The following is a 20,222-nucleotide window of genomic DNA, read 5'->3' as shown; positions in this document are numbered from 1 at the left end:
GCACATCACTATTTCACCGTACTCAGTTCGGAAAGTCTGCTGAACACAATGGCTGCGCTTTTTGAAGGTGCAACAGCTGTTCATGTTAAGTCCCCCACATGGTACTGTTACTAACATGCATGGCCGCGAGTGCTAGTTGATGTACGTTCGGCCACGAGGTCAAGGATGTCTTTCTCTATTCATGGCATTCTAAGATATTTCCTGGTTCCAGAGTCAACCCAATTATGATATGAAACTCCCAGTTTTACATAGTTACTTTCAAGATGTATGAAGGTCTCACTATTCGGTACACTTCTGTTGTGAAAGCTCTCTAGGTAAATGCATACTGTTTCTACTGCAATTCCTCTAGTCTCCTCATAAGTGTGCATACCCAGATACCAAAAAAAAAAAGTTGAATTAAGCTATCAATCATGCAGCAAGCTCTTACAGCAGGATTGATTCAGGCTACTCTGTCTCCACGTGTCAAACTTGCCAAGGCACCAAGGCAAGACCACATAAAGCTTGTAACAACATATAAATGCAGAGAACAATCCAAATTAAAGCCTTTTGCAGCTTTCAGAAAACTAGTTTTAGCCTTAATGGTCAAATATAAATCTCAATGAAGCTTTAATCAAGATTTATGTTAGGCTTTCACAGCAAACCTTATTCAAGTCAATGACAAGTTTGCTACACACTTAAATGCTGTGCAGGTATCGGCCATCTCTGCGAATGTAGAGTCTGCCATGCCATTGCTGCTCGTCAAATCGCAATACTCTACTCACTAAACTGTAAACACTGCGCTAACCACCCGAAGCCAAACATGTAAATGTACCACAACCAATCCATTGAACTGTATACTGCTGGTTGCTAACACATATCAATAACTCTCAATATGTGCAACTCCCCCCCCAACCCTACTTCTCGAGGTGCACCTAAACATTCTAAAGTCACTGTGCTTTGATCAGTCTTTCTCTCAGATACTGGAGTGTCTCCTAGATGTATGCGAAATAAATTTTGTTCATTAATTTGTTCATTTTCAGAAATATATTATTTTAACAAAAAGAGCTTGTTTTTGGCATTCCACACTACCTACTAAATTTATGCCCAGCTTTCGGTGTATTTCAGTAACAATTAACTTAAATCATATAACATGCTTCCTATCCGACGCCATATAAATAAAGCCTAGCAGCTGAACTCTTATTTGTTCTTGGCAACCTAACAATAAAAATTACTGTTTAAAATTTTCGAAATCACAAGAACTTCATGAGGCACTTTATTGGAACAATATGGAGGTAAATATCATACATTCGAACTGTCAAAGTCTAAGGTCTAAGGCAGGGGTCGGTAAGTAGTTTTAGGTGGGGTCCGGATACTGTGGGAAAATTTTAACGAGGTCCAGAAAAAAACAACTGATAATATATACCTTATCTACGTATTAATTTATACTTGGTATACAATACATTACAATATTTGGCGGTCCGAAGTTTGACCTTTCGCGGTCCGCAAACGGACTGCGGTCCACCTGTTGCTGACCATTGGTCTAAGGTATTTCATATACTGTGTGATTGCCTCAAGGTTGCACTCACTCCTGAAGGTTCTTGATGAACACGCTGTGCTCCAGCTGCAACTCGCGCATAAGGTCCAGGAACTCCGAGTCCCTGTGTGGCGGCACCATCACGTCCACGGAGGAGTTGGCGTGCGACACTCCGGTCCAGAAGGACAGCTGCAGCAGCACAGCGCACAGATGTCAAACCTCAAATTCCTGCACATCCTCCAGTTGCCCGAAGGAGTACTGGAAATGTGTATGGGCTGAATCTGAGAGCAACAGCTGAAACTTTTCCAGTGTGTTTGATAACTGAGCTTCGTGGCCATTAGGTCTCTAAAGTCTGGTTTCCACGTGGGACTCTAGGCCTAGCAACGGCAATGGCAACACATGGGCCCTGCTACTCCCATTTGAAACTCACAACTGGACCTTAATCGACTATAAACTCTCTGGGCTAAGGTACTAGAAGGAGGATAAATCTGAGGTTTTCCGAGGTGCTCCACGAGGCAGCAAGTGGATGAAAGATCGCTCAGTTAGAAGCTGATGGCCTGGAATGCCTACTAGTGCCTATATAACTGGTATTGGGCCCAATTGGGGATTTCTTACAGCCAAAGGTCAGCGAGGTTATACTTGAACTGGCAGTGATACTCCTGCTGGGAAAACAACTGGAGGGATGTCCCTTCTCCAGGAAGATTGGATGCAGTGAGCGGTGTTGCGGCTCCGGTACTAGCCTGGAAAGCTAGTAAAGGTTCGATAGGTCTTCGACTAGATTATAGGTAATTTGTCATTGAGGAGTTCCAGGTTGAGAGTTATAGATTTTGGTAGGTACCAATCAGTGGCTTGTGTGGGGAATCCTACTTGTTCCAACTGGTGGTTAGCTGATTGCATATGGGGGGGACTGAGTGGTACTGATTCCAGGATGGGTATCCTTGACATCTCGACTTAATCTGTCCCTTATTGCCTGCAAATCGCAAAGAAATCGTATAAGCCCATTCTGCCTGGGTTATGTAGCCCTTGAATAAATATTTACTCATTTAGCCATGTAAAATAAACCATGCATCGGAATGACAGTAAAATATGTCACTGCCTGTACCAGCTACACAGAGTACTCCAGCTGCACCATCACATCCACCGAAACGTTGCCTCGCAACATGAAAGTCCAGAACACAGCAGCAGTATTTAATCATTTGGTGCAGTGTGGGGATTCAAAACTTTTTGAAGAAAAAAAACGTGTGAACTTTAGAAGTTATACTTCCTTGGCATATCCAATAAATACTAACTTTAATTCTGAATGCAAAATATTTAATACAAATAAACTACTACAAGGACTGGAGTGATATTATTAATACGGTTAGTAAAGTATCAACCCAATCAAATTAAAATTTTTAAATAATTACTCAGTATTCAATGTTAATACGTTTCTAAAATTAGTTATTTAACTTAGGTAGTAAGATAATAGAGATACATTTTAATTAATAAAGAAACTAAATAAATATGCTGGATGTTAACTCTAATTTATTAATTTAATTACTACTTAAATAATAATGTAATAGGTCCTAAATTATAATGAATATTATATATATGGAATATAACCTCGCTTATATACATAGACTTTAAAAAGTTTATAAACACAATTTATATTACCAATATTCACAATAAATACAGGTTTTTTTAATGATACGGACCAGTATTAAATATCAATTACTAAAGTATAATATTTAAAAGCAAAACTATAATTTTTGTATGTGGCCTTTTTTCCGTCCTGTGAAAATTTATTTTTCATGATGCGCGGCAATCGTAAACATTCATTCTCATAAATGTTGTTCATAACGCGTTTAAAGAAGTGTAAAACCTCAAAAACACCTTCTGTATAATGTTGACACATGACTTGTAGGTTATGTGCGCGGGGTATAATGTTGACACATGACTTATAGGTTATGTGCGCGGGGTATAATGTTGACACATGACTTACAGGTTATGTGCGCGGGGTATAATGTTGACACATGACTTACAGGTTATGTGCGCGGGGTATAATGTTGACACATGACTTACAGGTTATGTGCGCGGGGTATAATGTTGACACATGACTTACAGGTTATGTGCGCGGGGCACTCACCTCGCCCGGGGAGCCCTCCACGGCCCTGAGGGCCTCCAGCTGTCCCGCGGAGGCGGGCAGCACGCGGTACACGCGGTAGTGGTCGAAGCGCGTACCTCCCGCGCGGCAGCCCGCCGCCAGGAGCGCCACCAGCGCCAGCACCTCCAGCATGTCTGCGCATGCGCAAGCCTCAGTCCGCCCGCCTTTAGTAGGTACGCTATCTGGCGCGCGGATCAGCTGGCTCAGGCTTGATCACTGCCCGGAGCCGCGCTAAGCCCGGCCGGCTTACAGCTCTCAGTTTCAACTTTCTGACGTCAACACGTGGACCCAACAAATCGGGATGAAAGTTTGTTTGTAAAGTCGGTTTACGGACGATAATTTTACGTGATGACGTCATATCGAATTTATTTTTAAATTGCCGCTTTTAAAAAAGCTCTCCTTAACCTGTTTGACATTATAGAAGATTTTTCTCGCACGGTGGTTGGCCGGTTCTTGCACGCTCGGCTCAGGCGGAACCTGACAATGAGTCGTGCTTTTTTCGTGCGTGCAGCCGGCGTTCATCGATTTTTAAGACGTCATCACATCAAAAAATGAAGTGTGACAAAAATAGGATATATTTCGAAACGTTACGAAATATAATCCGGGCATGGTATATTCGAGTTGCGCGCGCATATATTTGTATGTGTGGGGCAAGGGTTTCCGTTAATGACGCCAGGTGCATGCTGGGATGGTTCTCAACTACAGGCCACGGCCGATTGCTTCTCCAAAATTCTTATCCTTTATTGTTGTATCTCACCTTAACTACTGGCTTCGCTGCCAACGAGACGCTAATTTTACTGCATTACAAATTTTTACCAACATTTAAAGCCATTAGAAATAGATTTTAAAAAAATTCTTTCTTTTTCTTTGAACAATTTTCTCACGAAATTAAGGCGTTCATAGAACCAGTTAATACCTTTTCTCTAAACAAACTTTGACAGTTCCATTTCATACATAAAAGGTTTGACATCTTTCCCCCTCTTCCCAAATTCTTAGTGCTGCTTACATTATATAAGGGGTGTTTCCTTCATATTTCTTGTTCTTAGGACGAATGGTTGACGCTGGGCTTTGATTTGTTATCAATTTTGTTTTCACACATACATTTATGTATTTGTGTGTAGTGTATGATGTGTTTCCTCTCTTTTTATAAAACGGCAGTAAAATAATAAGTGCTTCGGTGTAAATATTTTTCATATTTGCCCACGCTCTTCAATCTTACCGCTCGTCTCCCGTGTTACTAAGTGAAGCTTGGGATTTCCCTCAACTCGAAATAGGTAAACTTAACAGTTGTCAACAACAGATCCACTATCTCGTCAGTCACTGATAAATATATCTTCTTTTGACGTCGTGAGGATTCATGCAAATCACCAATGATTTATGAACCTGGTTAATTATAGCACACGTTCGATGGGAATTTCGAAGAATTTTACAGTTTTCCTATCTGCAATGCGGAATCTGTTTGCTGCACGGGGACTGCAGTGCTGGGCAAATGTCTGCGAGACGGGCTCCATTGTTGGATGGACAGGCGTCGCGTCGCTCGGAACGATACATCGGGCGTAGCTCTACAGCTGAGCCCGGGGTTTATTCTAGGCTTCTCGTTCATTCTAACGTGAGCTTTCGTTGTCGATTCCGACATACTGCTCGCTCGCCGATCAGAACAAATTAGTTTTACCGACAACACTTCGAAATGCCATTCCAAGTGCTCTATCGGTACGAGGGTCTGCTCTCTAGGCAATGTTCGGGTCTGACTATTCCATACCCCTTCCCTTCTGCCTTCCCCATCACGGGCGTTCCAGACAAACAACATGGCGACACTAAACAGTCGTTAAATTTCATGATTTACCACTAAATCTTAGCTATTTATTTGAACTCTGCGCTCGCTAAACGGTAAGATACTGAAAAAAAAAGTGTAACAGCATATGTTAGTTATAATACCTTGTCGTATATATAGGAAACATTTTGTCTTCGTTTAGCACGAAACAAGGGAAATTTAGAGCAAAGTTTCCCGCTGCATGCCGGTGATTTATTCTATTTATCTACACGTCAGGTTCCGAAAGTCTAGTAGCAGTCTGGTTTCCCCGATCAGAGGCCAGCGAGAATCGAGACGACACACGTGACTTAGGATACGAAAACACGTGAAATCTTCCGAAAATCGACATTTTGCGATCGGAAACTCATTTCCGAGTAACTTAGAATATACCCCCTTGGAGTCGCAGTGCCAGCCGGACCTGACACGCTCAGTAGCCAATGAGAGACAAGATCGTCGTGACGTCAGCGCGACGAAATACGTCACCCGACGGCCCGCAAGCAGTAGTTTCTATTTCTTATTTCGCCGCGTCGTGCAGTACGACGGAAAGCAAAACCTTAAAAAAACTAAAATTAAAACATATTTAATAACGTTCGCAGGCTGAGTAGGTAACTGCTCACTGATGATGGCGACTGCAATGTCGACCGAAACGTCGGTGAATTATTCTCCAAGGACGCGGCTACAATCCAGAAGCAAAGCTACTTCACTTTAAAAAAATATTTACTTAAAATAATTACTTGGTAAATCATTATGCTGAAAAACGAAATTTCTTTTTACGTTTAGGTGCACTTTCAACTGTTTATTGCGATGTTTATTATGTTTATTATGTTTATTACGTTCGCTGTAGAAGGAGATTTCAATGGCTGCAGTACCACTACCATCAGTGATGTCCACTGAAGGTGCATTAGTGTCTTCCCAGCATCGGTATAATTATTGGGACAATATTTTATTGAACAACAGTAATACTCGTCAAGAAGAGAGAATGTGCTAAAAATCCTTCTCGCAAAAGGTTTAGTTGTAAAAAGTGTCGCAAGCAATTTACAATAAATGATAAGTTGAAAAGACTTTTGAAGAAATGCAAAGGCCCTGTAAAGGTTTCGCTGCATCAACGATGCACCGGAAATTTGTACTACGTCAGTTACATCAGCATCTGGTTCGAGCCTGAAATGTTCCTCTTCAGCTACTGCGATATGTCGTTCGTATTTTCCCATGATGCACGAAGACACGAGAGGAGTAAATGCATGAAGAATCCTGGAATGAAGTTTCATTGCGATAAGTGCTATGTTTGATTTACTCGTATTAACAGTTTGAGACGACACACGAAAAACTGCAAAGGCGAAGTCCGTGTGCCTACTATGGAACTACTTGCAGACATTTCGACTCCTCGATTTAGGTTGGAGACTCGTATGGGTACAAGCACACGGACAGATGTGCAGCAAATGACTGCGATGACGTCTGGACATGAAACTAAACACAAGACTGTGCTCGGTGCATTACAGAAAAAATGATGAATGGATTCCACTTGGCGAAATCTGCATTTTCATGGAATTTTGAGACTACCATTCAGTGAAGTGAAAGACATTTGTAGGTACTTTTATTGACGATGTCAAGCAGAACATTATCATTCAGCTTACTGATGAAGCAACAACACACGGACCTTTAAAATATAACTTGTGGCTGGACTGTGTACCGTATTCGTTCGATGACCAAGGGAATAGGCGTGCTTTCAAGACTATAAAATACTCCCATTCTCAGTTCTGATGACAGTTTGAAGCCGTCTGTTAAACAAAGTGTCGAGAAATTCTGTCAGAAAGAGGAAGACTATGTCAGTAAAGGAATCTGGCTGGTTTCTATCTTCAGTAAACCGATTGGAACAGTTCAAGCTAATGCAGAATTAAAAGTTTATTAGATTGCTAACTTTCGTAAGTGTTTCTGTGGTAGAGTAATAATTATGTAATAAATTTTTATCTGTAATTTTCATGTTTTAATTATTCAACCTGTCATTTTAATGGTAATTTTGATTTAACTTTTTTTTAATCAGTCAAGTTTCGAACCAAGTACTGTACTCGATCTAATCAATCATTATTTTAACAAGTGATTTTTTAATTATATTTGTAATTTCCCCCGAATTTCTAGGTTAATTATTACAGAGTTTCAAGATGGCTGCCAAGATGGCAGACAATGTGGTGGATATCGCGACATTTGACCGTCTGGTAATACGACATTCTAGCGGGTAATAAGGCAACAGCGCCACCAAGGTGGCTGTCTCCAGCAGACAAAATCCAAATAGCAGCAATGACGTCATACTGGCTAATGTAATATTGGACTTGGAATTATTGGTGGGAGATCAGTCTGCTGGTGGCTTTCGTGGGGGAAGGAGCCATCGCCATTTTTTTGCTCTCGTCTGGTTTGAATCCAGTACCTTTTTATAATATTTTAGTATAAAAATTTAATTAAATATTTTTTTTATAAATTTTATAATATCTTCCCGATTTTATAGCTTAAAAAATACGGATTTCCAAGATGGTGAACAAATTTCTAAATGGCGGAATCAGGTTTTTATTACAATATAATTAATTATAACATTAAATGGGAAGTTAATCCGCTTTGGGCACATCTCAAGCACCCGACATTTTTGAGGAATAAAACGTGATATATAATTTTTTTAGGAGTTTTAAGGAATTTTGAGTCATGTTTGAAGAATTTCGAGTCATTTTTGACACCAGTATGACCGCCGTGACGTCACGATCCAAGATGACGTCGTCAATCGACAATTCACATCCAGGACGCAGTAGCTGGACCTACCAATAGATATATACTGCTCATAACATTATATGGCGGTTAAATGAAGATCAAGGTATAATAATTCAAGTCCTTTGAGTGCTTTCAAGAATCAATACCAGGAATATCATGCCTAAAAATTATTCTAGACACTTGTTTGAACCATTTTCACTACGGTATTCTATTAATACCTTTTAACAAACGAAATTGGAAACAGATTTACTCATCCGCTCTCAGCGTTGTCTTAAATACTTTTTGAAAACAGACCTCACAAGGCTATCTTTATCAGTTTTAAAAACCGTGATTTTTTGACGTGACAACGTCTAATAAATCGATGAACGCCGGCTGCACGCACGAAAAAGTGTACAGTTACGCACATTGTTCCGTTACGCTGTGTCCCGTTACGCTCATTGTTCCGTTGTGCTGTGTCCCGTTACGCTCATTGTTCCGTTACGCTGTGTTTCGTTACGCTGTCGGCGAGTGCAGTAATAATAGGTTATGTTACAATTGACTAAACAATTATGGTGATTCATATACTTAATTGATGATAGATATTTGATTACACTTTATTTATATGAAAACTTGTTCATATATATATATATATTTAAAATTTATAGCTAAACACCAGTTTTTTAAATTAATTACAAGTCATCTACACGTGAACTGTTTCGTCGACTGTTTATAAAGTGAAGTGAAAAAAATGTGGTTTTCATTGCTTATTACAACAATTTCGGCAATAAAGGCTAATTATTCTTGCATTTTAAAAATCTGATTACTAGTATACTTTCAAGTATTTATTCTTTTATTATTAAAATAAATATGATTCAATTTTATTCATGAAAGTATGCAATCATTTCATCAATGTTATGTTATGACGTTGTTACGTTAAACTATCGTCCGTAAACCGACTTTACAGACAAATTTTTTTCTGAAGCTCTGCACACTGTATGTGCGACCAAGTAGTCGAGGTCCCTAATCAACTAGACACTTTTCTTTTCCCACAGCCATTTTGACAGTCTTACAAAAAAAAATTAATCTTACACCACGGCCGCTTAATTTTGCATCATTATTTTCCACACTGATTTATTTTAAAAGTGGTCGACACTTATTATAGTATAAATACGCTCATCATTGACTGACTGTAAACGCTAACATGATTCTATTTCATGGGTTACAGTGTAACATTTTCATTGCTCTTTGCTAACCTGTTCCTCCTAGCATTTCTGCCGAATCCGTGGCGCAAAGATAACATGCATGAGGGCATAGCGTCATATTTTGACGAGGCCGATAGTTGCAGCATGTTTCAGTGGTAAAGTAGCGAGCCGTGGCTTAGTTTGCCACGATTTGGCCGCGTGTATCTGTTTAACGTTTGAACTCCATTAACAAATATGAATCTAAAAACCACTCTTGTGCCAATTTTCCAGCGCTAATAACTGGATTGAATTGATCGCGAATAAATGTTAAGGCACATTTAAATTGTAGCATGCTAATGATGTTGCGAACTCTACTCAGTTGATTACCTTCCTACGAATCTCACTGCCAATATGGTTTCCAAGGAAGATTATTGAATTCCCGAGACATTTAACCGCAATGTAATTTTTTTCAAGACATTTTCATTAAAAACAATTTGTCAAATATTTTTTTATCATTACTTGCATATAAATAATTTTCATTTGATCAACATCAAAACAAATTGAATTTTCAAAAAAAAATATTTCGTGTATATTCAATTAAAGTGTTTATTATATGCCTAAGAACTAACTAGTTTTTTTTTAAACAAAGAACCCAAATGAATCGGCACATGCTAAAAGGGCCTCAGTCCAAGCAACCCAGTTTTGAAAAAATACCGAATAAATCTGTCTCCAAGCAACCCTTTTAAGGTACTGTGATAATAGGCCTTATCACAGAGGTTCTGACACGGACACGTGTGGTTTGTCTACATTTTTCGTTTACCGTCGCCTGGCAACGAGACGTGTGCAATAACAATCTCAAGTGTTTGTTTAGGCTACCTTTACTATAAAACAGTTTTATGTGCCGAAGACATTTTATATTTCTTTTTATGAAATTAGATCTGATTGTTTTGCATAAAACCACTCTAATTAACTTTTTCTTTCGGCCGTTTCTTTGAATTTTGTACGTTAGACGCAACGGAGGCCGGGGTTTGGCCCGAGGCCGGCGGCGCCTGGCTTGAAGGTCCGGCGCTAGGCATGCCGGGGGAGAGAACGTTTGGACCCATCTTGGGAAGTGCGTTTGGTCTGACGACTGCTCTGGTCGTCAGGTGTTTAGTGGCCGCTAAACTCCGTGTGCGAGGCTTACAAACAGTGTTAAAATAACGGCGACGTTTCACGGCAGTCACCGATGTAAGATTTCCTCCGATCCGCACAATACACAGGATTATATGAATGATTGAAATTGGACCCTGCGCATCACCGGGTAACCATTGTAAAATCGTTATAGCTCCAGGTGACGCTTTTTCGATTAAGGCCGAAATAATCATCTGAGTGAAAAAGTGTAAGAGTAACATTGTTCATCATTTGGGAACAGCTACGTTTTGAAATATAAATCTTAAAGGACAATTTTTATTTATTTTTTTGTTGACATTGAGATAACACACATGACATTACGACCGAAGGTCCAGAAGTCCTGATGGAAAGAATTTCGAGCCCTAACGATGTGATTTAGCCGGAAGACAATATAATTACCCTGAGATAAATTTAATTTGACATTTTTTCAACATAATCTTAATATTGGAACTTTTGTTTCGTTGTGTCCGACGTATTGGCAGCGATTAGTTTGTTTATTCTTGGCCCCCCTTTCATACTCATTGTGCATAAAGTGCTGGAGTGGTCTAACTTATGTAAACAGCAATAATAAATTCAATACATTTTGGTTTTCCATTATAATATATTTGTTACTACTTTACTAGATTCGCCATTCGCCCGTCACACAAAATTTTCTATATCCAGTATTTGTTTACATAATTTTTTAAATGTTGATAGCCCTAGTTTTTACAGTTATAATACTCTCTCCACAGAGTAAGCAAGGCACCTTACAGAGTCACATCTGTAGTCCCATTATAGGTATTTTAGAGTACGTTAAAAATTTTCCTGGTTAATATTAGATAACCCGCTCGTGTGACTCAATCCACTTTTAGCATAAACATTTGAAGCTGTCCTATAACATGCGATTTTCATGCTTGACTCACTTTGCCAATTTTTTTTTGTGACTGAAGCCCTTTTAGCATGTGCCGATTCAAATGTAATGCAGGGAAGTAGTTCCCGCCTGGCAGCGATGCGCACCCACCTGTGTCGAGCTCGCAGCCTGTGTCCGGCGCCCTCGACTGCAGGACACTGCCTGGCCGCTGATAGGCCCGCCCACACCTGCAAGGAGGGTGGGGGGTGGGGGGCTCGGCGCCAGCAAACTTCCTGGGCAGTTCGCGCCTCGGCGACTCCGACAACAGCCTGCCTCGCTCACTCCACACCACGGGCAAACAATCTCTAACGTGCTGAAAACCGCAAGTACTATATGTGAATACTTTTTTTTTTTTTACGTGATAAACGTCTTATGAATCGATGAACGCCGGCTGCACGCACGAAAAATTGTTCACGTTTCGCCTGAGCCGAGCGCGCAAGAACCACGCAACCACCGTGCGAGAAAATCTTCTATAATATCAAACAGGCTAAGGCCGGGCTTTTTAACTAATTGTTCGTGATTTTATTTAAACAAATTATTCAAATTAAATTTGCAAAAAAAAAAAAAAAACTGTAAATAATATTTGAAAATTAAAAAGTATGCAATTTTTCATCAATGTTTTTTTATGACCGACTTTTTTATTTGTTTATCTAATTGCTATATCAGGTAGGTCTGTGTCCTTTAGTTTTACTAAAAAAAAAATAAGTTTCTTAAGACATTGTTGTCCATAAATTCGCATGTGTTAAATATAAAACTTTATAATAATAGTACAACTATTCTTTAACACTTTTTTATAATTTATAGTCATTCAACACATGCTGAAACTTTATAGAACTGTTTTGTGAATTTTAACAAGATGGGCAGTATTTTAATAAAATTAATTTTTTAAATCAGATCAAAAGCCCGAGGTTCGGTACTTTTTCAAGTCATTTTCGCTTTTGTCGTAGGCGTTTCTAATAGTTAAAAATTTCCCTGTTTCGTGCTGTGACGTGTTGCTATCTCCTCCTAAACAAAATTTCTCGACACAAGAGTTATAGCTGCGTCATATGTACACACGTAAAACGTTTTAAAATAATCAAATAGAGTAACTTCTGGTAGCATGCAATAGTCGTGTAATATGGAATATCATAATATCTTCTCCGTCAAAAACTGCTGCTAAGTGGGAGATGCATCAAAGTTTTTCAAATGCTCCCATAATGCTTATCAGCATTTTTTTTTTACCGAAATTGTTATGGCTACAGCAAATGGAAATTATTTTTACGATTTCACGAATGCAATAAAATTATATACATATATTCAACCATAAAGTTAAAAAACAAAATTAAGGAATATAAGAAAAACATTGTATTTAGTTATAATTCATTTTGAATAATTTACTATGGATATTAGGATACAAAATAAAACCTATCCTTTAAAACTGTTCCAAAACTAATTACCATACTTTTTACAGACATGCCCAAGAAATTGTAGGTCAGCAAGACGTTGTATAAGCTATAGAACCTCAAGGATATGGAGAAAGCGATAACAGCTGTCCAGGAGAAAAAGGCATCAAAGGTTTCCCATACTAAAAGCTTCTCTATTTCGTCTTCAGCAATGCCGAGCAGAAAGTTAAGGTAGTAGCTTCTCACAAACTGAGGTGTAAGCTGTTTTACCCTAAAGAATTAGAGGAGGAAATAGTGAACGACCTTGTTAAATTGGAGACCATTTTCTATGTGCTTACTAGAAAGGATGTCCGCTTGCATTTAAACTTATTATTCAAATACAGAATTTTAATTCCGGGACGTTAGAACTCTTTGCCTGAAGTTTGTGTTCAAATTCCTTTCTTTTGTCCTTTGGAATATATTTATTTTGAATGCTTAGGACTTAAGGGGGCCCTGCTGTTCAGAATAATATAACACATCAGTGTGAGCTCTTTTTCAGGACTTACATGATTCAAAAAAGGTTGACCAACTTTTTGACATCTTCGGCAAAGTATTTAGACACTGTTTTTTTATTTAGTACAAAAAAAATTCCACATGTTATTGGTATTAAGAGGAAAATAAAGAGATTGTCTGTAATATCAGCTGAAGGGGGCTCCCTTGTGGCAGTCATTACATGTATGGTAGGTGAGGGGATATCTTGTCCCTCCTATAATAATAATTCCTTTAAAAAATATATAAAAAAAACTGATCAAATTCTGACAGACGTCTCCCATCAGATTGGGTTTCGATTAATGTTTCTGCTAAATATTTTGAGTATTTTGTTGTACCACAAATCCCTCAGTGGAATTACTTCGTCTGCTTATGCTTGATGGGCATTTAATCCAAAAGCAACAACCAATTCAAAGTTCGCATAAAATGCAGCCATTGGACATAACATTATTGGAGCCTTTCAAATCACACTAAAGCGGAGAGTTAAGTAATTTTCTGATACACAATTCAAGATCTTTGATGTTATTTGAAATGATGGACCAGTTTTGGTGAGCTTACTTTAAAATTCAACGAGGTGACATTCGACATTGTTGTGCATGGCTTTAGAGATATGGGAATCTTACAGTCTGTGAATTGTAACTAATAATTTCAATATTGATAATTTAATTGCTGCCTCATTTATAATTAATTCTGAATATTCTCACCCTTCACAAGAAGTCCCTATACTGATCATACAAATTGAGAAAACTTGACCTAGTAAGAAGACTAAAACTTGTTTATGCACTAACCCAGTTTCCTCTGCACTATATTCCGAATAAATCTGTCTCCAAGCAACCCTTTTAGCGTACGTTAAGAATTTAAGAATTTCCTTGGTTAATATTAGCTAACCCGCTCGTGTGACTCAATCCCTTTTAGCATAGACATTTGAAGCTATCCTATAACATGCGATTTTCAATCTTAACTCACTCTGCCATTTTTTTTGTGACTGAGGCCCTTTTAGCATGTGCCGATTCAAATGTAAAATACAGGGAAGAAGTTACCGCCTGTCAGTTCCTAATGCACCTGTCCTGGTACATCCAAGAGTAAGATGGAAGTTATGTTCTACCTTTCCTGGAGAATCGTCTCTACTGACCAAATCACCATACGAAAACGAATTAGAGGATGAAATAAAAGCTTAGTTTGGACGAAAAAAGAAAGAAAATAGCAACACAAGGGACTCTATTAGCAAAAAATGAGTCTAGTATAAATGGCATATCTTCTCAGTCAGATTTATGTTCCAGATAATCATCACAGAATGTTTGTTTTGAGATGGAAATTTTTCACGATAGGAGCTTAGGGTTACATATGTACTTGGCTGTAAAATGTGGCACACTTCGACTGCACAAGCGCAGATAAAGATTATCGTTGCTACATCTACACAAATACTTGAACTATAAATTGTTTTCAGTCTGAAAACATAGTCTTAGCATCAAAATAAAGTTGGTCTAAAAGTAACAATGTGAAATTGAATTTTAGGCAATTTAATTGTTAGGCCTTATAAATTGTGTATACTAAAAACATATCTTTTTAATTTACATGGTTTGCATTTATTTTCACCAACCCAGTATTATAAAACCAGGATATCCCACATATATATACATGTATGTGTATATATACACACAAACACACACACACACATACGCACTGAGTAGTAGAAATGTTTCTGAAATTATAAAAAATACAAATTTTAATGGTAAATAGTTGACAATGAGTGTGTGAGATTGGGTCTAAAATAAATTAAATTTTAATACATATACACAAAGTATAATTGGTATTCAATATTACCTTATGATATTATATATTTAAACTAAGTGAAACTTGATACATAATTTTATTAAATGTACAAAGAAAACACAAAACCAGTATTTAAAAAAAACATTTATTAGAAAACGGAAATGTTTGTACTTTTAACGCAACTGTTTCTGTGTAGCAAAATGTGGCTTACACACTTACAAATCCTAGCTCATACAAATGTAGAGTCACAATGGTACCACTTTAATATGTGTAGTTTTTACACCAGAAGGATGCTAACCACATTAATTAGCTGGATTAGTTTAGAAGTTTCAATGAACAAATAGGTTATTATATTTTTTTTTATAAATGAGACATTTATTTACAGCATACATACACAACAAATATATCATTTTCTTAATTGTTCCAAACACGTATAAAAAGGAGTGTCAGTATCAGCTTAATGTTAGAAGTACTACACAATCCATTTTGCTGAAACAACATAAAACACTTTTCTTCACACAAAAATATCACTGTCTATGCATTTGCATCATGTCTGTAGATACCACAAACAATTTAAAATATTTGGAAAAAAATTCACAATGTCTATCTGTTGTGTCAAACAAAAATCCAGTTATCCACACTTGCACACAAACTACAGAGGCCTGAGGAAAATCTGCCTTTCTCCTATTGTACGGAACCGCAGCATATGAACTGCGCGCTGAACATCTGCAGGACTGCTCAATGCGACACGAGCATCCCCCGTAGGCATGCCTTTATCGTTAAAACGACGAATAATGTTTTCACGTGTGATGTCGAAGCCTTGGAAGAAATTCAGTATTTCATCTACATCTGCCCTGAATGGCACATTTTCCAAAGCTATCACACAGCCGGGTCTGCCAAAGCCTTCCACTGGTACATCTTGTGGCTGGGTGGGTGGTCCAGGATGAACATGAGCATGACGACCGAACAATGCCATGCGGTTTGGTGCATTTGGCGACGCCCCTAGCAACCCTACCGATCTAGTGCCTAAGGGATTTCTAACCGACTGTGGGGGCTGAAAACGTGGTCCAGGAATAATAGGGTGCTGCATTAGGGGCTCTGGCTGAGGCATCACCATACCTAGAGCTTCGTGCATTTCTGCACGAGGTAATGCCTCAACACTGACATTTTCCTTTCCCAAAGGCATTTGGTGTTTTGTAACAGCACGCGCTGCTTCTTCTACACTGGAAAACTCACAGAATGCATCACCCGTTGGTTTGTTGAATTTGTCGAGCATTATGTGTATTCTAAGTGGCACCAATCCAATATCTGAGAAAAAATCCAAGATATCACGGTCATTAGCATTATTTGGTAATCCTTTCAGTAAAATGCAGTCTGTATTTATTAAAAGGGGCTTTATTACTTCTGGCCTGGAAATATCCATGGGAGTTTCTCGAAGTCGAGGATCCGCCTCTCTCTGCCGCGGATCTGTCTCTCTTTGCCGTGGATCAGCTTCTCTCTGCCGTGTATCTGTCTCTCTCTGCCGTGTATCTGTCTCTCTCTTTCGTGTATCTGCCTCTCTCTTTCGTGTATCTGCCTCTCTCTGCCGCGTATCCGCCTCCCTCTGCCGCGTATCCGCCTCTCGCTTCCGAAGGTCTGCCTCTGGCTGCCGAGGATCTGTATTTCGCTGTCTAGGATCTGTATCTCGCTGCCGAGCATCTGCATCTCGCTGCCGGGCATCTGTGTCGCGCTGTCGAGTATCTGTGTCGCGCTGTCGAGTATCTGTGTCCCGCAATCGGGTATCTGTGTCCCTCTGTCGAGGAGGATCTGCTTCTCGCTGTCGAGGATCGGCTTCTCGCTGTCGAGGATCGGCTTCTCGCTGTCGAGGATCGGCTTCTCGCTGTCGAGGATCGGCTTCTCGCTGTCGAGGATCTGCTGGAGCTTTATTTACAACTGCATTTTCTGTTGCAGGAGCAGGAACTCGCTCTTGAGAATCAAATGGTCGTTTTTCTTGTCTAAGTTTCTTTGCATGCTGGTAATGATCTAAAGAACATGGCATAATAGTAACCAGTTTATGTCCTATTGTTGGCTTCATGAGTGTACGCGTAGCTCTTTTGGCATCTTCAGGTTTTTTAAACTTTACATATGCCACATTTTGTTTCTTGTCATTAGGCATAAGTAAAATGATTTCATCCACACCAAAATCATGGAACAACTTATTTAGATCATCTTCTTTGGTATAAACTGGTATGTCATGAACAGTCAAACAAACAAATGTCTCCAAAGAATCCTTAACTTTTCCATCATCAATTTCTTCATGTGGATTGAATGAATCTATAGCTTTATCAAATATTTCATCACTGAGATGCAACACTTCTACAGGTGAACCACACATGGGCTTCCCTGAAAACGTCAGCGCTTGTTCTTTGTGCTCATGTTTGAAAAAACGTACATATGCTATTCCGACACGATTTCCATGATTATCGTTGATTAGTTTGATTCCACGACCACCAATTGGAAGACCATGAAAGAAGCGTTTTATATCAAAATAACGAGCTTCTGATGGCATATTACGAATTTCCACACTTGTTCCAACATTTTTCTGTCGATTATCATATGATCTGTCATTAGTGTACCCACCAGGATGATATCTCTCATTTGCAAAATTTTCTCCTCTTCCCGAAAACTGCCGATCATTTGAATGACTTCTGTCAAAATTTTCAAATCTGTCCTTATTAAAAGCATTAGGATCTGTTCGACCTTGTCTACCAAACATTTTTGGTTGTCCCCTCCTATCAGATGAAAATGCAGGCATGTTCCTTCTGTCAGTCTCATTATGGCTGTTCGGTGGAAAGCCTCTATTGGCATTGGGCCCCAGTCCTCTTCCTCTCCCTGGAAATCCTCTTCGAAAGTCACCCATACCTCTCATTGATCCACGGAAATTACCCCTGTGTGAAGGATAGTCAAAATCTGCTATTTTGTTGTTGTCATCATACTCTTCATTGTTAAACGAATCTTGTGGATTAGGAAATCCTGCCCCTCTGTCATTTCTTGGAAACCTATTATTTCCTTCTGGTCCTTGTTTTGATGGCGATGTTTGCCAGTTTTCTTGTCCTCGGAGTAAAATGTTTTCTCTGTTATTGACATCTCGAAAACCTTCCGTTTTCATGAATGGTGTTTGCGAAATATCATGCCCAACACTCGGCAATGATGGTCTCAATACTTCACTGGGGAAAGAAACTCCACTCAAATTATGTCTATTATCGATTTCACGTAGATGGCCAGCATCTAAAGATGGTTGTAAAGGACGAATTCCCTGTGAAATTGCAGGCAATGGTTTGAAACCTCCCTGTACATTTCCCATAACATGAGCAGTGACAGGCAAGTCCCATCTTCCATGTCCGCCAATATCCAGCAGTTTACCTGGTGTGGTTGGTGCATTACTAAGTAGTGTACCAGGTGTTGCTGCTCTGATAGCTGATGATCCCATTGGACGCATTTGTGTTGGTGTCTTGGCATGCTGTTGCATATGAATGAAAGGAATTGGATTATTTTGGAGTGGTAATGGCAGTGGTTGCTGTTGCTGTTGTAGTTGTTGTTGCTGTTGTAGCTGTTGCTGTTGCTGTTGTAGTTGTTGCTGCATTTTTAGGTGTGGTAGCAATAAAGGCTGAGGATTTGGGAGCTTTGGAATTGCAACCATATCTGATGAATCTTCAATATCTTTTTCTTCTTTTGGTATGGACGAAGAATCTCGTCTGTGGTCTCTAGAGTTTCGCTTTGGATCACGCTCCCTATCACGACTGTTGCGATCTCTTGAGTGACTACGATCTCTTGAACGACTTCTGTCTCTCCTATCACGTCTCCTGTTTCTGTCATTACGATCACGGTCTCTACTACTACTTCTGTCTCTATGACGACGATTGCGATCACGGTCTCTGTCACGGCGTCCACGCGATCTATCACGCTCTCTCTTATTTCGACGTTCACCATCCTTATCTCGAGACCGCGATCTCTCACGTCTATCTTTCCTATCTTTATTGCTGGTGACACTTACATTATCAGATTCCCTATCCTTCAGTTCTTGCTCACGACGATCGGGCAAAACAGGAACAGGCGCAACTTCAGCCACAACTGGTGCTGCCGTAACTGGTATTGAAGAATTTATTACAGGTGATTGTGGAATCGTTGGAGGCATAGAGGGATGGGGCTGAGACATCTGCTGCGCCATCATTGACGGCATACTTGGAACAGAGGGCAAAGGTGCCATTGGAGGAGCTGGCATCTGCATAAACGTTTGAAGAGTTACTGACTGTTGGCGAGCCTGTTCAATAACTTTCTGCATTTCGGTCCGAGAGCTCAGTAACAGCCTGATTTTAACTTCTTTTATTTTTCCACCATCAAGCATCATGCCTTGACGAGCATCTTCATCAGTGCTGTGGAAAAAAAAGCCCAAACATATATTAAATATTTCTTAACATTTAACATTAAATTTACAAATTCTTACAGTTAAGTAAATTAGTATAAAAATCCTGCAAAATTTTGCATGACTCAATGGAGTTCACATAAACTAATGGATTTTTGGTTTGGCTAATGTTGTACAAGAAGTGCACATATCTTACAAAGCAAAGACTTATTATTCAACTATGATGCTGCATAAGTGGCGGAGGAAAAAGGGGGGAAGAGAGTCTTCCACTGTTTTGATTAAGTTTTAAGTAATGTTGAGTTACAAAACGTAGTTACAATATAATTACACCTGAATTGGAGAGCAGGCATGCTTCATTAAGATTTTAATTTTTGTTCCTCTCCCTCCACCTCCAAGCAAGTTTCGATGTCAATGATTCTGCAATGGCAAAACACTGCCTTTCGTAATATGAGGGGGAAGGAAATACATAACACCTGTCTTGCACTTAACACTTTTTACCATAAAAATACACATTATTTCGGGAATCGAAAGTGACTGTCATACTTATTAAACTACAAATAAAATAAGCTAAGTATAGATATACAACAATATGTAACATGTTTTTTTCTCTTCAAATTACTGTCAGAAACATACAAGAATATAATAAGCAAAGCATTAGTAGAGAATTTGCAAGCCTACGGAATGGGCGCGCAAGCCCTCAT

The 20,222-nt window shown here is 39.1% G+C and overlaps 1 protein-coding gene across 4 annotated transcripts in view; it reads right to left on the bottom strand.

The window, feature by feature from the left end:
- LOC134531713 (zinc carboxypeptidase-like) overlaps positions 1-20,222 on the bottom strand; it is a 125,906-nt gene that overhangs the window by 16,839 nt on the left and 88,845 nt on the right. Inside the window, exons 4-6 of one of the 4 annotated variants that reach the window (XM_063367545.1) lie at positions 11,548-11,749; positions 3,639-3,790; positions 1,566-1,702 (exon numbers count right to left, since the gene is read on the bottom strand). In XM_063367545.1, coding sequence (XP_063223615.1) covers positions 1,566-1,702; positions 3,639-3,788 — 287 coding nt within the window. In that variant the 5' untranslated portion in view covers positions 3,789-3,790; positions 11,548-11,749. Of the gene's footprint in view, positions 1-1,565; positions 1,703-3,638; positions 3,791-11,547; positions 11,750-15,472; positions 19,532-20,222 lie in introns of those variants that run through there. The other 3 variants (XM_063367555.1, XM_063367563.1, XM_063367534.1) reach the window with 3 other exon arrangements.

Source organism: Bacillus rossius, chromosome 1, assembly GCF_032445375.1.
Source record: "Bacillus rossius redtenbacheri isolate Brsri chromosome 1, Brsri_v3, whole genome shotgun sequence".
In the NCBI taxonomy this organism is placed as follows: domain Eukaryota; kingdom Metazoa; phylum Arthropoda; class Insecta; order Phasmatodea; family Bacillidae; genus Bacillus; species Bacillus rossius.
The sequence above is the reverse complement of the archived record's forward strand: the minus strand, read 5'-3'. Positions and strand labels throughout refer to the sequence as shown.